Source organism: Peromyscus leucopus, chromosome 18 (genome assembly GCF_004664715.2).
Source record: "Peromyscus leucopus breed LL Stock chromosome 18, UCI_PerLeu_2.1, whole genome shotgun sequence".
NCBI classification, from domain to species: Eukaryota; Metazoa; Chordata; class Mammalia; order Rodentia; family Cricetidae; genus Peromyscus; species Peromyscus leucopus.
Genome location: NC_051078.1, coordinates 2,180,646 through 2,197,263, shown reverse-complemented (window position 1 = coordinate 2,197,263; position 16,618 = coordinate 2,180,646). Strand labels below are relative to the sequence as shown.

Here is a 16,618-nt window from a genome sequence, read left to right as displayed (position 1 = left end):
AGCACTAGGTTATAAACAGAATGGAGTACTTCAGGAACCCCGAGGAACAGTATTGCCAGAATGTTGAGCTGAGGAGGATGGAAGAGTAGTTGAAAAGTTGAGGCTGAATCATAAATAGTCACGTATGTTGTGAGGAAATTCAAACCACTCTTGCAGATACCCAGGAGCTGATTGAGGCATCGTGGGGATGACGAATTAGACTGCCATGCAAAGGTGAAATTGGAAGCATCGTGGAGCATGAAGCGGAGGGTTGGGATGAGAAACAGAGAAACAGGGTCTTAAGCCATCGGAGATCTTACAGAAGACGCGGTCGGCCCAGCTACGTCAGAGGTAATGATTAGACGGGGAAGGAATGAAGGGTATTTTGTAATTAGCTGAGTTTAGGGAAGTTGCACTTGAGATGTCTATGGGACGACCACATGAAAATGTTCTGTAGTTGTGTAGATATCCTTTTATTCATTCTTTGATAATTTCATACTTGTAGATAACATGTCTTGATCATGTGCACTCCAAACATCCCCTCTAGTCCTCCCAATCGCTCTCAACACGTCTTCTTCCCCTTTCTTCCCCCTTCTCTTCCTCCTTTTCTGTCTTTTATAACCCACTGAGACCAACGACTGCTGCCTGTGACATGGTCTTGGGTAGGTCACAGTAGCTGCAGTGAGTTTACGGTGCAGAGACGACATCGGGTCCAGAAGATGGCCCGGCACCCCTCCCCATCGTCCTCTTCCATGAAGTTTCCTGAGCCTTCAGCACCGGGGGACTGTGCTTGGCCAAGGCTGAGTAACCTGGCCAATCGATGATTGCAGCCTGACGGCATGTCCTTTTCCCCCAGTACAGCAGTAGTAGTTTCCTTTCTAGGTTCTGGTTTACAATGTTAGGCACGACATTCCTCCTGGGAAGCAGGCCTCTAATCCAAGCCCAAAGTAGTTGGTTGCCTGATGGGAGCCATAAGCCTAAGCCACCCTTGACACACCTGCTGCCATATTTGGGCTTCTCTCCTCTTTTCTTAGACCTAGGCCTTGCTTAAGTCTCCATAGCACCAGAAACCTCTTCCCACAGATACCAGAACCTCTTCTCAGATATCAGGTGAGTGAGCTGCAGTTAGGCAATTAGGCAGTTAGACGAGAGTAGATAGATAACCTTCAGAGCAACATTTCCTGCTGGCCGAATGGCCCATAATTAAGTCCCTTCCTGCTTGCAACCCCCTTTGCCTACCTTGAGAGAAAAATGAAATTTTGGAGCTTGATCAGACGTCCTGTCTTGCTCTCATTCTTTGTGTCTCTTGTCCCTCTCATTTGCCGGCCCTCCCTTTAGGTCCCCGTTGAAGACCCCACTGGCCGGGGCAGTTGCCCCACAACACTCACACCACAATGGCAGCGGCGGGCTCATTGTGCCCGGCAGGTCTGTGTTGGAGCGTGCAGGGCTCATCAATAGGTAACATCGTTGATGGCTTTTCTCTGGCACAGCATCTCTGCACTATGATATCTAGCAGGTAGGGAGGAAATTTTCAGATCAGTTCCTCTAGATTTCTCTATGTCCCTCAACTGAAATGTTTAGCAATAGAGTCTTACTAGTTAGTTCTGGGAGGCAACCAAGGCATGACAATAGCCTGGGTTCTTTTGGGGGCCTCTGGGAACTCACTGATCAATAACTCCTGGAAGGCTGTGCAGTGTGGTGGTATTCGTTCCACCCACGACCTTGGGCTATACAGCCCGAAGGAGGTGGTGCCTCTTGCCGTTCTTAAAAGGAAAGAGAGAGGGGTCATGAGGCCCCTTCTCCCTGGTTCCTGCTTCCTGGTGTGAGCAGGCTGCCCGATGGATTCTCTCTTGATCAGAACAGAGGACGACTTCAGCTGTCTACTGGGTTCTGTATTTGTGAGTGTATTTCCTCAATTTATATCCTATTGAGTTCTCTAATACTCCTCAAGCAGACTCCTGTGGATTTCCTACATTAATGCGCTAGTTAATAACTCATACCTCTGGAAAGCATTGTCAACCCAAGCATGTATATATGTTCAACACACACCCTCCTTTTGTTCCTTTTATTTTATTTTATTTATTTAGAAGCAGGGTTTCTCTGTGTAATCCTGGCTGCCCTGGAACTCTCTGGCTTTGAACCCAGAGATCTTCCTGCCTCTGCTTTCTGAGTTCTGGGATTAAAGGCATGCACCACCACTGCCTGGCTTTTATTTTATTGTTGTTTTTTAAGATTTGTTTATTTGTTATGTATACAGTGTTCTGCCTGCATGCCAGAAAAGGGAATCAGATCTCATTAAAGATGGTTGTGAGCCACCATGTGGTTGCTGGGAATTGAACCCAGTTCCTCTGGGAGAGCAGCCAGTGCTCTTAACCACTGAGCCATCTCTCCACCTCATTTTATTTTATTTTTTTAAACTACCTTACAAAGTAGTGGGTTTCCATAAGGGTTTTCCCCACATACTCAGTGTTTTGGTTACCCCATCTCCCATCCCCACGTATATATAAATTTCAAGAGAGGGATGATTATAGATGAGGGCATCTAAGGAGAGTAAGGAGGAAAGAAATGAATATGCAGCCCTGGGGGCAGCAGTATGTGCAGGGACCACATACACAATGCTCAGAGCAGGACCTGACCTACAGCCAGTGTTGGTAGGTCTGGTCAGGGGTGTGTGTGACTCACTGGAAAGGAGAAAAGAAGGGCAGGGACAAGACAGACTAACCCGTGACTACTCTGTATCTTGAATTACATGTTGGATTTCAAAACACATAGGGTCCTGGTCTGATCCAAGTGCTAACTGCAGCCCTCAACTATAGATGGGAGAGGGATGATGAACCGGGAGCTTGGTGATTGTTCTAGACTATGCCAGGAGTCAGCAGTCAGCAAAGCATAACCAGAGAAATCGAGAGAAGGGGGGTGGCCTCAGGAGCTAGCCAAAGGGGCCTTTGTCCTACTGAAACTCTTCACACAATGGAGCTGGGTTACATGCTGACATGGTATTCTGAATGTGGAGCTGGGATAGAGAGAGTCTACATTGGTGGGAACAGAAATGAACGGTCACCTGTCCCTCATGAATATTGAGATCACTAGAGAGGATGTTTGATACATGATACATACACATTATGTTAACACATGACTAATTCACAAATCAATTAATTTGCATTTTGATTTAAGATAGCTAACTTAACATATATAGTAGTTGGAGATGTTGCTCAGCCCTGGGGGATTGAACTGGATTTGGAAGTACACACCTGAAACCCCAGCACTCAGGAGGCTGAGGTAGGAGGACCACAAGCTTAGAATTGCCCTCAGCTGCATGGCAAGTTGGATGCCATCCTGAGATATATGAGATATCACCTCAAAAAATGTATGTATCATTTAGGCACATCTCATTTGATTCCCATAATCCTCCCTGCCACATGCTCAGCAAGGTCAGTATTTTATGGAACCCAAACCTGGTTACTTTGTAGGCACTAGAGACAATGGATGGCTAGAGAGTGGCTGCAGGAGGGTGGTACATCCATCGTGGACCACCTCGGGGGTTGCTATGGCAACGGCACAGACCCAACTATGAAGAAATGAAGACAAATAGCTGTCTGAAGAGTCCTTGAGCTGTACAGAGCTACCCTCCCCCTATCAGTTTGGACAGTGCTTCTGTGGTACTCGCTCTGTGGGACTGAGAAACGGACTTTCGTTCTCGAGCAGAGGAGTAAACTTGGGTGACCAGCCCAGGAATATCCAGCTTTTAGCATCAGTCACCAAGAGATAACACAGGTAAGCGTAGAGACAGATAAAACTGCAAGGTGTTTACCGTCACAAGGCATTAATATTTCTGATAAAAGCTGGGCATAGTGGCACACAGCTTTAACCCAGCCTCTGGAGACAGAGGCAGGTGGATCTCAGCGTGTTCAAGGCCAGCCTGGTGTATATAGAGAGCGCCAGGGCAGCCAGGGCTACATAGAAAGAACCTGTCTAAAAGAAAAGAGTTGTGACAAAGGCCAGGCATGCTAGTGCATACACTTGGGAGTCAGAGGCAGGAGAATCATGAGCTTGAGGCCAGCTTCAGCTACACAGCCACTCTGAGGTAAGTCTGAGCTACATAAAAGACCTTGTTTCAAACGAACAGTGACTGGAGATACAGCTGGGTGGTTAAGAGCACTTGCTGCCCTGCCAGAGGACTGTGTTCTGTTTCCAGTACCCACATCAGGTGGCTCACAACTGCCTGAGGCTCCAGCTCCAGGAGATGTGAGGCCTCTGGCTTCCCAGGACAACTGCACTCACACATACCTACACAATCAAAAATAATAAAACAAATCTTTAAAACAAGTGAAAACCTGTAAGACTGGGTGCAGTGGTGCCTATACCTAGGAGGTAGAGGGAGGAGGCTAAAGAATTCAAACCTAGTTAGTTTTGGCTACATAGACATCCTGTCTCAAACAAACAAACAAACAAACAAACAAATAAAAGAAACAGAACTGGACATGGCTCAGTGGGTAAAGACACTTGCAAACTTGACAATCTGAGTTTAATGCATGGAATCCATATAAGGATGGAAGAAACAACTCCACGAAGTTGTCCTCAGACCTACACAGGCACACACATACACACAAACATACACACACACACAAACATGCATACACACATGCACACACATACACACACATACAAACATGCATACACGCATACACACACACACATACAAACATGCATATACACACATACACACACATACATATACACACTACATGCACACGCACACACAATATTATTATAATAATAATAAATAAAACTTATAAAAATGACATAATTATTTTGAAATTACCCAGTTTTATTATCTCACAAATGCTTCCTCTTCTTCCATAGTTTCTATTAAAAAGGAAAACTGGAGGGGCTTAGGCTGGTAGAGTGTTTATTAAGCCTGCATGAAGCCCTGGGTTAGAGCGCCAGTGCCACATAAACTGGGCGTCATACTCTCCTTCCTCCGGTTGAGGTTCTTCAGGGGAAAGAGAGTGAGAGAGGAGGAGGAGGAGAGAAAGCCTGATACAGCCAGGACAGCAAGCTTTGTCTTGCTTTACTCCTTCTCTGGAAGACCTGCAGAGATGGTGGGCGTTCTTGTTCGGTTGTCTTAATTTTTATTTATTTATTTATTTATTTATTTATTTATTTATTTATTTATTTTTACATTACTTAAAATAAATAACGGGGAAGGTACAAACCGTAGCATTCATGTGGAGATCAGAGGACAACTTGCTGGAGTTGGGTCCCTTCCTCCACCTACAGGTGGGCTGTGGGGATCAAGGTTTGGAAGGCCATTGGCTTGGAAGCAAGTGCCCCCACACACTGACCCATCCGAAGGATCAGAGGATCTTGGGAGAGGCAATCCTCGAGGCCTCATGCTTTGAGGGCTGCTGCTGGTGAGGCTGACACAGATGTTCAGTGAGGTCAGTCAGACATGGAGAAGTCCAGCTGTGGCTCTGCCGGAGGTCTGTGCCCAACACTTGACCTTGTGCAGGGGAGGCTTACGTTCTGAGCCAGAGTGCAGGACAACCTGGCCTCAGTGCCTTTACCCCTGACACTACTCTAGGCGGCTGCAGCCAGCTGCCCCCTGTCATCCCTCTCGAATAGGATGGTGATGCTGAGCCGGTACTGAGGCTAGCTGGTTAACAGGACGTTAAGGAATACACAGACAGAGAAGACTTGCCGCTCAGTAAACCACATTTGCTGTGAAGCGGGTATGTCCATTTCATTAGATCCAGTGGCTCAGGATTCAGGCTGACTTGCTTTATTTAAATCTATCTCCGGCCGGGCGGTGGTGACGCACGCCTTTAAATCCCAGCACTCAGGAGGCAGAGCCAGGCAAATCTCTGTGAGTTCAAGGCTAGCCTGGGCTACCAAGTGAGCTCCAGGAAAGGCGCAAAACTGCACAGAGAAACCCTGTCTCGAAAAACGAAAAAAAAAAAAAAATCTATCTCCGAAAGCTACCTAGGTGAGTTGCATTAATCAACTGCCTGTCCTAAGACAAAACCTTGAGACAATATCTTGTGACGAGAAAATTTTTTATTTTTAGCCAGTGTTTCTAAAGGTTCCAGTCCAAACCTGAGCTTTGGGCCTCCAGCAGGTGCAGCACCATCTATAGGTGAAAATGTACGGCCGAGCAGTTGGCTTTTGTCACAAGCCAGAGGGCACAGCAGGAGAGGAAGAGGAAGAAGAAACCCGTGTGGGGAAGCCCCCATCAGAGGGTACTCCTCCTTGACCTGAAGACCTCATACAAGGACAACTTCCTCTGAGCTCACCGCCTCCCCACAGCACCACCCTGGGAAAGAAGTCATTTAACACAGTGAGCACTGCTGGCCGCAGTTCTTATTCAGCCACGGCGTGGGCCGATGGTGGAACTCGCAGCCGTGAGAGGAATGCTGTGTCCTCCCACCCCTGGCCTCACAGGTGAGCAGGAAAAGCCACGGAAGACCAGGCTCTGAGCATGGAGGCTTTCTACATGTTCCGACTGGCATTCACCATGCTCCCTGTGGCTTCTGGCGGTGATGGAGAAGCAAATGAACCAGGCGGAGGTGGTCCCTGACGGCCAGCTCAGTGGCATCGTGCGATTTCCTGCCCATACCCAGCAAGTACTTGTGCAAGGTCAGATTCACTTCTCAAGGGAAGCACAACCTGTTTTCATTTTTTTGTTCTTCTTTTTTATTTTTTATTTTTTTTTAAGTCTAGGCTAAGGCTGGGTGTAGTGGAATGCACCTAAAAACCCTAGCTACTCTGAGCCTGAGGTCGGAGATTTTTGAGTTCAAGGACAGCCTGGACTATACAGTGGGGTCCCATCTCAAAAATAAATAAAAACAAACCAAGCTACTAGAAATCAACCAATATGCTAATTATATGTAAACATGTGTAAATGTTAAGTAACTCTGTAAGCTTATCTCCAATTAGGATTTTTGTTTAGTTAAGTTTATTTATTACTTATTGTGTGTGTGTCCGTCCAGGGCATGTGTGTGGAGGTTAGTGGACAACCTGAGAGAATCGATTCTCTGCTTCTGCTATGTGGGTCTGAGGAATCAAACTCAGGTCATCAGGCTTGGTGGCAAGCAACTTAAACCCCCCCCCCCCAGTCATCTCACTGGCGTCTCCAGTTATGACTGAAAGATGCTGGCATTTAAGTAAACAAGGAGCATCATGTGAACGGAAGGGGTCTGCCTTCAGTTATCCATGGAATTGTTAACATTTTTTGTCTGTTTGTTTTTTAAGTAATTTATTTATTTGTGTTTTATGTACATTGGTGTTCTGTCTGCACGTATGTCTGTGTGAGGTGTCAGATCCCCTGGGACAAGAGCTACAGACAGGTGTGAGCTGCCATGTGGGTGCTGGGACTTGAACCTGGGTCCTCTGGAAGAGCAGCCAGCCCTCCCAACCACTGAGCCGTCTCTCCAGCTCCTGTTGGTTTTTTGAGACAAGGTTTCATTTATAGTCCAGGCAGATTTCAAGTTCATATGTAACCCAGGCTAATCTCACATTCACAAGCCTCCTGCCTCAGTCTCTAGAGAGTACTGGGATTACAGATGTGAGCGTCACATTTGGTGTTGATATCTGACAAGGGATAAAAAAGGGAAGGTTTTTATTGCGGCAGATAAGGAAATCTGACCATTTGGAGATGAGTCAGCCACCCCCATTCTGTTCCTCTTATAAAGGGGTAGCAGGTTGTGAGAAAATATTTGTGGTGTTAATAGAACCTTTATTGATTGGCTTCTATGTATTAAGTGTTTTGCCCTGTGTGAGACACTTTACCTTCTTTTTAAGCTATAATATTTATTTGAGGAAGAAGATACTGAGCCCCAAGGAGCTTATATTAAATGAATTCAACAGAAATTTATGTCTCTCTCTCTCTTTTTTCAAGACAAGGTTTCTCTGTGTAGCCCTGGGTGTCATGGAACTCTCCCAGGAAATCAGATTGGCCTCCAACTGCCTGGCTCTGCCTCCTGAGCGCTGGGATCAAAGGTGTGCACCACCATCATCCTATGTATTTATTTGTTTATTTATTTTGCGATAAGGTCTCACTATGTATCTCCAGGTCTTGCTTTGAATTCAAAATCCCCCTGCTTCTACCTCCCATGTGCCAGAACTACAGGCACATATCAGTGCTATGCTTTCCTCTTTGTGTGGTTTTATCTCAGCTGTATGTATTCTGAAAAATGCATTTGTACTTTATCGGCAAGTGCTCTAGCAACCAGATCACATCCTCACCCATTTTTTACATTTATAAAAAGATTATCACTATATATATACATATATACATATACATATATATGTATAATTATATATATATATATTTCTTTTAGGTTTATTTATTTTATGTGTATGAGCATTCTGCCTGCGTGTGTGCATGTGCACCACATATGTGCCTGGTGCCTTCGGAGGTCAAAAAAGGCATCAGATCCCCTGGAACTGGAGTTATGGATGGCTGTGAAGCCATCATGCGGACGCTAGGATTGGACCTCCATCCTCTTCAAGACAACAAATGCTCCTAACCTCCGAGCCACCTCTCCAGCCCCTACCTATCTATATCTGTACCTATACCTACATCTATATCTCTATAGAGATAGAGAGATGGAGATTGAGACCATCTTCCTATGTAGCCCTGGCTAGCCCGGTGCTTGTTATGTGGTTAGTCTAGGTTGGCCTTGATCCTGCGGCTTAAGGCTTGGGCACGGTCACTCTTGGCAGAGCGAGTCCTTGAGGCCTCATGACCCCGCGTGACTGACCCTGGCTTTGAGCATGGGTGGGGTGAGCCTGGCACAGATGCCTGAGGTGAGGTCCTCATGCCTTAACGTCCATGGCTCTGGGATGATAGGCATGTACCCTCCTCCATCGTACCTGCAGATGGATAACCCCCTGGAACTTTCAGAAACTATTTTGTTGCTAAGATTTATTCTTATCATTGAGTGCTGCTGACTACTAGCTCCCGTTGACGTTTGAATCATATTCCTATCACTATCTACTACACCACCATCTGTCAGTTCACTCTCCCGCTGGCCAGTGTCTGGGCTGCTTTTGCTTTTTTTGCAACTGTGAACAGCTGTTCTCGTACATATCTGCTGGTGTGTCTGCAGAAGAGTTTCTCTTGGATAGGTACGTGCAATTCTCGGGTCAGAAAAGGCGTGTTTGTTGGCTGTTGCACGTGGTGCTGTACTATGTATCAAAAAGGGTCTGTCTTAACTTACACTCTAGCCAGTACTTGTAACTTTCTGTCATTTTGTGTCCTCTCCCACACCTGCCCCAACATCTGCTACTAAGGTCTCTGCCCTTATCCTTGATGTGTTTACCTTTGCTCCCCTTTCTGGAAGCAGCACAAACCCTCTCTTTCCCGGGGTTGACAGAGGTGACCGGAATCTAGGGGCATCACTGGGTGAGAAGCAACATACGTTACAGGTCATGAAGTCAGGAGACTTGAGGTGCTCCTGGAACACTGAAGAGTCAGAGGGTGCTGTTTCTCCTGAGTCAGTCCCTCTGAGTGCCTGTGACCTCAGCATCTCCTTCCACCCACAGACGCTGTCACATTTCCCCCATCCAACCTCAAACTGGATATTGCAGGACAGAAACACAACTGACCTCTTTCCTCCTCGGACCCCCAACCCCACTTTCAGCTTAAGCCTCCTCTTGCTCTCTCTCTCTGGTTTAAAAGGGCAGGCCCAGGGTTTGGAAAGGGAGGTGCTGGCACCGGTTGGGGGTAGGGAACCCGGGGCTGGAGAAAGCCAGACACAGCAGAACTATTCTGTTCCAGAGCTGCAGGGTCTACAGATTCCAGTCCAAACCAGCCAATAGGAGAAGGCCCTCTAATCCTAGGGAACGAAAGAATTCTCTTCAGTTATTCAATTTCCCTGCTGTACCCCACTCCTTACCCCCACCCCCACCTTAACCCTGATAGAGTCAGAGGAGCCTGAGACGCCCCCCCCCCCAGGAGCGAGCCTAGCCCACATCCCGCGAAGTGATCTCAACCCGAGTTCCAAGAAATTTGAGGAATGTTCTAAGCCAGATGTCAATCAGGACTATGAACCCCAACTTTGACATAGACAGACTGACTGTTCCAGTTCTCCATCCATGGACCCCATACTCCTGGCCCCCTGGCTCATCCCCCAGATGAGGAGGGAAAGGAAAACCCAGCCTCTCCATCATATGTTTGGGAATGGATTCAGACATCCACAGCCGTGAAAGGGTTAAGAGGCAGAACCAGTTACCTCAACCCGCCCCTCCCAGGGATTAAGAGTCCTCTATAAAGGGGACTGTCCACCCAGGCGAGTCCAGGGGGTTATCAGGGACCCAGGCACTGTGCCCACCCCCCACTGCCATGTGGGAACTTCGGTCTGCCTCCTTTTGGAGGGCCATATTTGCTGAGTTCTTTGCCACGCTCTTCTATGTTTTCTTTGGGCTGGGAGCCTCACTGCGTTGGGCCCCGGGACCCCTTCACGTCCTGCAGGTGGCTTTGGCCTTCGGCCTGGCCCTGGCTACATTGGTGCAGACGGTGGGTCACATCAGCGGAGCCCACGTCAATCCTGCAGTCACTTTTGCCTTCCTTGTGGGCTCCCAGATGTCCTTGCTCCGCGCCTTCTGCTATATGGCGGCCCAGCTTCTGGGAGCCGTGGCTGGAGCAGCTGTGCTGTACAGTGTCACCCCGCCGGCGGTGAGAGGAAACCTGGCACTCAACACGGTAAGGGCTGGCGAAGGGGCGGGGAAACATGCTGTCTTAACTGTTGCTCTAGAGCTTGCTCGTGTGTGTACATAGGTGTGTGTGTGTGTGTGTGTGTGTGTGTGTGTGTGTGTGTGTGTGTAGGAGCAATGAGTGCTTTGGAGGGGAAAGAAAGGCATAGAGCCCTCCATGAAGGGTCAAGAAAGTTGAGTTCAGATGGCAGCTTTCCTCCCAACTCTATTTAGGTTTTTTTTTGCTGTTGTTGCCGTGAGCTGGGGGATCTGGTCCCCACCTTCCTATGCAGCCAGAGATACCCCTCCTGCCTCTACCCTCCAAGTGCTAAGATTACAGGCACGCCCAAACACATCCATTCTGTGTGGTGCTGGGGATAGAACCCCAGGCCTCATGCATTCTAAGCAAGTAATACCAAATGAGCTTCATCTTCCTTTCTCCCTCCCTCTCTCCCTTTCCTTCCCTTCTTCCTTCCTTCCTTCCTTCCTCCCTCCCTTCCTTCCTTCCTTCATTATTTACAATGTTCTGCCTGCATGTATGCCTGAATGCCAGAAGAGGGCACCAGATCTCATTGTAGATGTTTGTGAGCCACCATGTGGTTGCTGGGACTTGAACTCAAGACCTCTGGAAGAGCAGCCAGTGCTCTTAACCTCTTGAGCCGTCTCTCCAGCCCTCCTTTCAAGTTCTTAAGGCGATTTGTTTTACTTTATAGAACCTCAGTGTCCTCACCCATGTGAGTAAGCACAAGCATTTCCAAACGGCAACCAAGACTGTCAGGAAAGACTAAGACAGAAATACCTGGGCTGGAGGGTTACATACCCTTCCTGCCCAGGAGCTGGACTGTAAGAGGATGCCTGCTTGAGGTGGTAACAGTGTGGCAGTGCTAACAGTTGCCTCCTTTCTCCCCCTGTGACCAGCTGCACGCTGGGGTCAGCGTGGGCCAGGCCACCACTGTGGAGATCTTCCTGACGCTCCAGTTTGTGCTCTGCATCTTTGCCACGTATGACGAGAGGCGGAATGGCCGCATGGGCTCTGTGGCCTTGGCTGTTGGCTTCTCCCTCACCCTGGGGCACCTCTTTGGGGTAAGCAGAAGATGTGGGAGACTTCAAGGATTCTAGGGACCCCCAAAGCGTTACCAACCCATAAGGGTTCTTTCTTCCCTACTCCATTTTAATCATGGGTATTATCCACCCTTTTCATTATCAATTGGCACAAAGGGATCAACTTTCTCTTAACTACTCTAATCCTTCTTGACTTCAGGGTGGAAATGCACACATCATGGGTAGAACTGGGCTGTTCGTCTGGGTCCATAGGTCTGTCCCCAGATAGAATATCAGTGCCACGATCCACTGTGGAGAGTTATGAAGCTGGCCCTGCCCCACCCATCTGCTGCTGGCTGGAGACAAGATACCAGCTCTCCCTGGCCATGTGGGCTGTAGGGAGAGAAGCTGGAAGGTGGGGGTGGGAAAGTCTCAGCACCTCTGTCTTTTGCAGATGTATTATACAGGTGCTGGGATGAATCCTGCCCGCTCGTTTGCGCCAGCCATCCTCACCCGGAACTTCAGCAACCACTGGGTAAGTAAGTGTACCGGGCAAGAAGAGCATAGAGCACTTCTGGCAGGCTGGCCTGCAGGCTGCATTCCATCAGGGTGTGTTGGCTGCTCTGCCAGCGTGCAGCTCACGAGGCTGTCACGGGCCTTGGCACATTTGCACGCACACATTGCATTATTTTGTCAAAAAGAGAAGCTCCAGCTGGGTGTGGTGATACCTGTGGTGCCCGTAGTTCCGGCACTTGGGAGGCTGATGCAGGAGGAGTATTTGAGCCCAGAAAGCTGGAGCTAGCATGGACGTCACAGCAAGACCTCGTTTCTGAAACAGACAGGAGGCTCTTGCTCTCACTGGCCTTCTCTTATTGGCAGAGGGTGGGGGGCTTTTTAACTGAGTACCCACCGGATGCGAGAACTAGAAGCTATTGGATAGTCAGCTACATTTAAGACAAAAACTTCTGGTTCCAGAAGTCAGAGTGTATGCCTGCACATGGGCCAGCAGCACCTTAGTTCTACTTTATCAGTCTCATTTGTGAGTCTGACTAATAACTCATTCTTTGCCTCTGCTCATCAATGACAGAGTTATAATAATATATAAAATTATAATTTATATAATTATATAAATGTGACAGTTATCTTTATAAAGCAACTAGCACAGATTCTGGCATGGAGTAATCTTCAATAAATAATGGTAATGCTTTTAAACAGTTCAAAAGAACCTACCAAGATGTACAGCCAAGTTTTCCACAGCAGCATTAGTTACAACACCCAAGAGGTAGAAGCAACCCTTATTCCCCTTGCTAGATGAGTGGAAAAATCAAACGTGGCCTATGTGTACATGGGAGCTATGATATACTATAACATACACCTCAAGGACATTATACTAAGTGAAACTGCCTGCCACCAAAAGATAATTCTTACACGGTTCTATTTACACGTTCATTCAAATAAGCCCACGCGGTGGGACAAACCCACATTTCCAGCACTTGAAAGGTGGAAGAGAGAGAATCAGGAGTCCGAGGTCATCCTAGGCTACACAGCAGTTCAGGGCCAGCCTGTGCTACATGACATCAAAAAGAGGCGGAGAAGGGGGTGGAGTAATGGGAGAGAATGGAAAGAAAGAAGGAAAGAAAAAGGAAACACAAACTGCTAGAAACAGGAAGTCGAAGGGTGGCTGTCAGGGGCTGGAATGCAGTCAGATAGGCAGTTTAGTGGCTATATCGTTTTATATTTTACAAACTCAAAAAGTCCTGGAGATGAGTTACATGACAATGTGAATATATTTAACACTATTGAGCCACACTCTTAAAAATGTAAATAAGCAGGCATGTCGGCTTGTGCTAGTCACAGCACTTAGGACAGCCTGGGAGACTTGCCTTGAGTTTGAGGCGAGGCTGGGTTACACAGTGACTTTGACACCAGCTTGGGTTATGGAGTGAGACCCTGACTCAAAAATATGCAGTTCTGCAGAGCTTGGAGTGTGTGCCCTTAATCTCAGCCCTCAGAGGCAGAGGCAGGCCCATCTCTGAGTTTGAGGTCATCCTCATTTACAGAGCAAGTTCCAGGACAGCCAGGGCTACACAGAGAAACTCTGTCTCAAAAAATAAAACAAAACAAAACAAAACACAGTTCTGGGGATGTTGCTCAGTGGGTACCACACTCGCCTGACATGCACAAAGCCAAGTTCACTCCCCATCACGGAATAAACCTGGATAGTGGTACATGTGTATCATCCCAGCACTTGGGAGGAGCAGAGGATTAGGAGTTCAAGGTCATCTTCAGTTACATAGTCATTTTGAGGTCATCTTGAGGTCAATGAGATCCTGTATTCGGTAACAAACAAACATCAGACAATATTTAATAAGGTAAGTTTTATGTTATAAAGGGCATTTTACCACATTTACATTTTTTCTAAGAAGTATATAAGCTAGTTCAAAATAACAACAAATAGAATACATGTATGCTAAGGAGGTATAGGTAAAATAGACAAATAAGAAAAGAAAATGACCAGGCGGTAGGCAGGTGAATCTCTGAGTTTGAGGCCAGCCTGGTCTATGAAGTTCCAGGACATCCAGAGCTGTTACACAGAGAAACCCTGTCTCTTGAAAAACTAGAAAAAAAGAAAAAAGAAAAGAAAAAAAAAAGGAAATAAATGGTTAGAGTAACAGAAGGAAATGAAAGGTTTTGATGTACAGACAGTAGAGTCTAGATAGTTTTGTTTTTCAAGACAGGGTTTCTCTGTAGCTTTGGAGCCTGTCCTAGAACTCTGTAGATCAGGCTGGCCTTGAACTCACAGAGATCCACCTGCCTCTGCCTCCCAGAGGCATATGCCATCACCGCCCAGCAAGTCTAGATATTTTTAGAAACAATATTATTTTATTTATTTTTTTGTTTTATTTTGGGTTTTTGTTGTTGTTGTTGTTTGAGACCAGGTCACACTATGTAACCTTGACTGCCTGGAACTTGCTATGTAGACTACTCTGGCCTTGAACTCTCAGAGATCCACTTGCCTTTGCCTCCTTAGTGCTGATGTTAAAGGTGAGTACCACCATGCCAAGCTATATTTTATTTTTTTTAATGTATATAGGTATTTTGCATGTATGTCTGTGTATTACATGCCTGCCTGGTGCCCCCCGGAGGCCAAAAGGAGCATTCAGACCCCTGGGAACTGGAGGTACAGATGGTTGTGAGCTGCCATGTGGATGCTGGGAATTGATCTTTTGTCCCGCGCAAGAGCAGCGGGTGCTCTTCACCAACCACTGAGCCATCTCTCCAGCCCTGTGGAATCTAGATTGTTAAAACCAACCAACCAAGTGGGTTGGCTGCTTTGTACAGTGCAAGAGCGTGTGTTCAACACGCACGTGTCCACACACAGCAGCACCGACAAAAACCTGCGTTGACTTCCACTTACCAATGCCCAACTCTGTGGGACAAGTCCCGAAGCCTGAGCATGCCTTCTCTCTTCCCACAGGTGTACTGGGTGGGCCCGATCATCGGAGGGGGCCTGGGCAGCCTCCTCTATGACTTTCTCCTCTTCCCCCGGCTCAAGAGTGTTTCTGAGAGACTGTCTATCCTCAAGGGAGCCAGACCCAGTGACTCCAATGGACAGCCCGAGGGTACAGGGGAACCTGTAGAACTGAAGACTCAGGCCCTGTGAAAGATCCAACTGGAGAGAGGAGTGAAATGCTTCTGGGTTTCAAGGAGGGGCCGAGGCCGCCCTTGGATGGAGAAAGAGACTGTGGGGAGGGGCATGTACTTCTTTATTTTTTAACTTATGTGTGTTTTTCATTTTTTTCTTTTGCTGTGTGAAATCTTTCAAGTTGCATTCACGATCTGGTTGGTGCAAACTTCCCTTCCTCCCCACCCCAGCTCCCTTCGCCGTGTGTGCCTGACTGTTCATATGAATGTGGATGCGTGTGGCTGTGTCTGAGTTTGGGAACACAAAAGCTAGGGAAGGAAGAAGAGGTGTCCACATGTTATGTCCCTCCCCCAGCCCAGTTTGGTGATCACAGAGAATCCAAGACCTCAAGTCTCTGGCCTTTACCCTGCTTCCAGTCAAGTGTGTGGATCTTGATTTTTGAAGGAGCAGGGGAGAGGGGATCCACTCCTCTCAGGAAGCAGACAGACAGAAAGGGGGAGGCAAGGCATCCCAGGGATTGGGAGGATGGATTCGGGGAGGTGGGTGGAAGAGGAATTGGAGATTTTATTTCCAGATCACTAGGCAAATGTACCTAAAAGCTTTGAGGGAGTTGATGGGAGAATATAGCCTACTTATCTCAGGGATACTTGCCCCAGAGACTGGGGTGGAAGGAGCTCTGAGAAAAGTAAACAAGGGGCTTGAGTTGTTCTGTAAAGCCACATAAACCTGTCTACATCCACTGGCTGGGTTGCGTGTTCATTCAGAGGCCTTGGACCAGAGGGACCTTCCAACCGAAATAGGGGTTGGGTAAGCCTAGAGTCTAGAAAATGAGGTGGTTTAAAAGGCCCGCCTAACAGCCCTTTGCAAATGGTACTGAAGCCCCAGAATTGATGTGAGACTAAAACAGGAAATCTGGTGTCTGAAGCAAATTTACAGTTGAGGGGGGCCAGGCGGGGGATTTATTTAGAACAAACTGAAATTTGCAAATGGCATCTTTGTGTTTTTATCACTAGCTCCGTAGTCTTTCTTTTTCGTATGTCTTTTCACTTCTCTCCCAGCTACCCTCCCCATGCCCCAGATATCGATCTCCTCTAGCCAAACGCTTAATTCCGGAGATGATTTTTTGAGCCCTATCTTGTATTGTTGGTAAATGGCATCGTCGCAGCGGGGGGCGCAGGTGACCCTGAACCGAACAATGAATATTTATTGCAGATCGTTCTATTCTGAGCCTCCTGTATACTTCGCAAGCTTTAAAAC

General features: G+C 47.4%; 1 protein-coding gene across 1 annotated transcript; it reads left to right on the top strand.

Moving 5' to 3' along the window:
* The first annotated feature begins 8,394 nt into the window (after positions 1 to 8,394).
* On the top strand, positions 8,395 to 16,574 carry LOC114681796 (major intrinsic protein of lens fiber). Its single transcript, XM_028855506.2, has 4 exons — positions 8,395 to 10,684; positions 11,593 to 11,757; positions 12,170 to 12,250; positions 15,194 to 16,574. The coding sequence occupies exons 1-4, from the start codon at positions 10,325 to 10,327 to the stop codon at positions 15,377 to 15,379; spliced, it is 792 nt and encodes a 263-aa protein (XP_028711339.1). The 5' UTR covers positions 8,395 to 10,324; the 3' UTR covers positions 15,380 to 16,574.
* The last annotated feature ends 44 nt before the right edge of the window (positions 16,575 to 16,618 follow it).